At 41.7% G+C, this 3,553-nt stretch overlaps 1 protein-coding gene across 1 annotated transcript; it reads left to right on the top strand.

Annotated features, from left to right (window-relative positions):
• Positions 1-392: 392 nt before the first annotated feature.
• On the top strand, positions 393-1,708 carry LOC121776824. The gene is made up of 3 exons (XM_042173987.1): positions 393-429; positions 520-1,553; positions 1,634-1,708. The coding sequence occupies exons 1-3, from the start codon at positions 393-395 to the stop codon at positions 1,706-1,708; spliced, it is 1,146 nt and encodes a 381-aa protein (XP_042029921.1).
• The last annotated feature ends 1,845 nt before the right edge of the window (positions 1,709-3,553 follow it).

The following is a 3,553-nucleotide window of genomic DNA, read 5'->3' as shown; positions in this document are numbered from 1 at the left end:
TCTGCGGCAACCCAATACAGAAACTTGTTCTACTACAAAGCCGAATTGGAGCGGACACACCCTGATTCCAGCATTCATATACATTATGAGAATACGAGGGATTCTGGCGCCGTGGGCCCGAGATTCCTGAGGTTCTACTGCTGCCTAGGACCATTGAAAAAGGGATGGATGCAATTATGTCGGCCAATTATCTTCTTCGACGCTTGTTTCTTGCGAGGGATGTACAGAGGACAGCTCATGACAGCAATGGGGATTGATCCCAACAATGACTAGTGGCCGATTGCTTGGGCTGTGACTGAAGCCGAGAGTTGGTTCGTGGAGTACTTGTCTGATGACCTAAACTTGCATGCAAATGGGCCAAGATATGTGTTTATGTCTGACCAACAAAAGGTATGGTCACTGTGATTTCAATATTACATAATGTACGTGGTATGTGATTTTATTTTATCTATGATTTGATCAATACATGATGTACTTGAACTGTGATTTTGTGATAATGTTTTGCTGTGTTGCATCAAGGGGTTGCAAAATTGATTGCTGAGGAATTCTCACAAAGCGAGCATCGCTTTTGTATGCAGCACATATACAACAATTTCAAGAAGAGATTTGTTGGAGAAAATTTCAAAGAACGTTTGTGGGAGATTGCCTCGAGTACCACCATCGAACATTATGTGGACAAGATGGATGCTTTGCAGACCGAGTATCCCCGAGCACATCAGTGGCTTTCTGGAGTTGCTCCCAAAGAAAACTGGGTTAAGGCATTTTTCTCTCCACACACTTGTTGTGATGTGCTCCTGAACAACATTTGTGAGACATTCAATTCGAAGATTACATTGGCTCGAGAGAAAGCAATTATCAGCATGTTGGAGGAGATTCGAACAAGTCAAATGGAAAGAATTCAGATCAGAGGCCAGTGGATCAAAAGTTACGATCACGCGGTCCCTCCTGTTATCAAGGAGATTGTTGACAAGTGGTACGCGAGGGCGTCATCGTGGAGGGCTACATGGAACGGACAGTCTTCGTACCAAGTAACTGGGCCGTCTGGCCAATATGTAGTCAACATGCGTGATTTCACATGCTCCTGCAGATTGTGGCAGCTAACCGGAATCCCATGCACGCATGCTATCGCAACAATCAACAAGAATGGCGATGACGTGACGCGATTCATCTCTCGATATTATTTGAAGTCCACAATGATCATGCTGTACGAGAATGTCCTTTACCCCATCAATGGGGTGGACAATTGGCCCAAGTCTACTTGTGCTGGTGCGTTGGAACTGTCGCCCCCGCGGACAAAGCGACAGCGTGGTAGGCCGAAGAAACGGAGACGTGAGGAGCCCCAGATTCGTCTTCATGCGGACGGAGGTGAGTCATTGCGTCGCACCTTCGTGATGAAATGTCGTCGATGCGGTCAAGAAGGTCATAATAGGAGGACATGCAGCAATGATCCTCAGACAGATGCCCGTTCTCAGGTTAGGGAGACTTCGCAGCCCAACGGGTCGCGTAAACGTGGTGAGAGTACTTTGCCAGAATCGTCAAATAGTTGCCGAGAGGTAATATGCAATAAGCATATATTCTCTAATTGTACACAGTGCTTTCTCGTATATACTTACTATGCTGTTAAGTGTTGCAGCCTAATGTTTCGAATCCGGGACCAAGCACTCGGACTCAGCCTCAGAGATGCGGCCGCCGCGGTGATCAAGATTGACGGGCTTTACTTAATCTTAAAACTTTGTGTTTGTTTGGGATGGGTGAACAATTTACAGTGGCAGTGTTGATATGATGTGTATGGTAACTACGAGTTTGTATATTTTGGTGGCAGTCATGATATGATATGTATGTTATGTATGTTACAGACTAGTTTGTAACAAATTACTCTAGTATTTTGGTAGAAATGATATCATGACATATTTTGGTGGTATTTGATAAGAGTACTTCGTCGGTTTGTATCCATTTTTTACATAGTATGTGATTGTGATTTAAATCATAGTTGGGTAACTTCATTCGTGATTTCAGGCATAAAGAAAACAATCATCATCAGACATTTGTGATTTCGGTCATATTTTACTAACCTCAGTTGTGATTTTAGTCATAGTTGAGTAAGAGTAACCTCATTCGTAATTTCAGGCATAGATTAAAACAAAGCTTTGCAAAGCGTAATCAATCCACAGCAGAAGATAACGACGGAGTGAACACGACATAGCTATGTTATAACAGTAGAAAAATTACAGTACATAAGAACAAGATAGTGATTTTTAACCGTCAGAGAGTTTTTGCCGTTTTACCAATTGTTAGCGCCAAATCGTCACACTCTTCAGTTTTCATGCCCAGTTGTAACTTCAAGGTTTCAACCTCCTCAGTTTTCATGCACAATTTCTCATGCAGAACACCTTCAAGTACCGATTTGGCTCGAACTTCAGATTCGAATTGGTCTCGCTCAAGTTTCACTCTCTGAAAGTAACTGTCTTGACTTGGGGATAGACTCGCATCAACCCATCGAAAAAACTTGCAATCATCTTCCTGCATAATACTTCCTCATTAATCTTTATGCCAAGAAAATTAATGGAAAAAGGACCAAAATACATGGTTTTAACCTTCCATATTGGGCAGCGATAGTAACGTCTACCCGGGTTAGCAGCCGTCCTAGATGTCACAAGCTCAGCATCAAGATCGTGATTACATTTCACAATTTCAGGACGAGGCCAATTCCAATTGAAGCTTGAGCCGAAAGATTGAGAAGAAGAAGAAGACATTGCAACACGACCTGAATTCAATTTGACAATATAAAATTCAAATCAGCAATGCAAGAATTCAACACGGCCTGAATTCAATTTCGTCGAAAAGATAGCGCATAGCACATAGCACAAAAGCTAACATTTCCGCCCAACTGTAAACTTCAACCAAGAACAGCAAAATTTTCCACATGCCCCGACTGTAACCCTACAACCATTAAATTCGACCAAGAATTGCAAATTAGTTTTTCAGATGCTAACCCTACAACAAAAAAATCAACCACCAATTGCAAAATAAAATTCCAGCTGAAATCGCTTAAACCCTTGTGGATACCTTAAATTCAGCGAAATCCAGATGAAAACCCGTAATTTCCAGATGCCGAACAGATGCCGAACAAAATATAATCGCCTATTATGTTAGAGAGGGAAATATGAAAGACGAAAATGAAACGGATAGGGAGAGAAAGGAGAAAGAAAATAGGAGAATGGAATTATGACGACTATACTGTTTGACAAGACAGCCCCTGCACATACTATGTGCAGGCATAGGGAGCAGGTGTAGTACGTAAAAGGTCTAAACTGCCCTTCAGCCCATTTGGGCATTTTCGTCCGAAAAATGGCAAAATATACACGTTTTGTGATTACATATTTTGTTAGATCCCTCTGGTGGGATTTTTAAAAGTTAGAGACCTCTGCCGTTACACAGCGAAAAGTTAGGGCCATTTGATGCAGTTCACTCTAAAATTTTAAACTTTGGATATTTAGGTATTTGAATTAAACTTTAAATCTATGGAGGAATCTTACATGTGCTTCATGTTTAA

This window comes from Salvia splendens, chromosome 18, assembly GCF_004379255.2.
Source record: "Salvia splendens isolate huo1 chromosome 18, SspV2, whole genome shotgun sequence".
Classification (NCBI taxonomy): domain Eukaryota; kingdom Viridiplantae; phylum Streptophyta; class Magnoliopsida; order Lamiales; family Lamiaceae; genus Salvia; species Salvia splendens.
The sequence above is the reverse complement of the archived record's forward strand: the minus strand, read 5'-3'. Positions and strand labels throughout refer to the sequence as shown.

What these genes read in the sequence shown, in the direction of transcription:
- LOC121776824 (XM_042173987.1), top strand. Translation starts at nt 393, where the DNA reads ATGGTCACTGTGATTTCAATATTACATAATGTACGTG. An exon ending in AATATTACATAATGTACGTG is followed by an intron (nt 430 to 519) that starts GTATGTGATTTT and finishes TGTTGCATCAAG; the next exon opens with GGGTTGCAAAATTGATTGCT. An exon ending in CGTCAAATAGTTGCCGAGAG is followed by an intron (nt 1,554 to 1,633) that starts GTAATATGCAAT and finishes TAAGTGTTGCAG; the next exon opens with CCTAATGTTTCGAATCCGGG.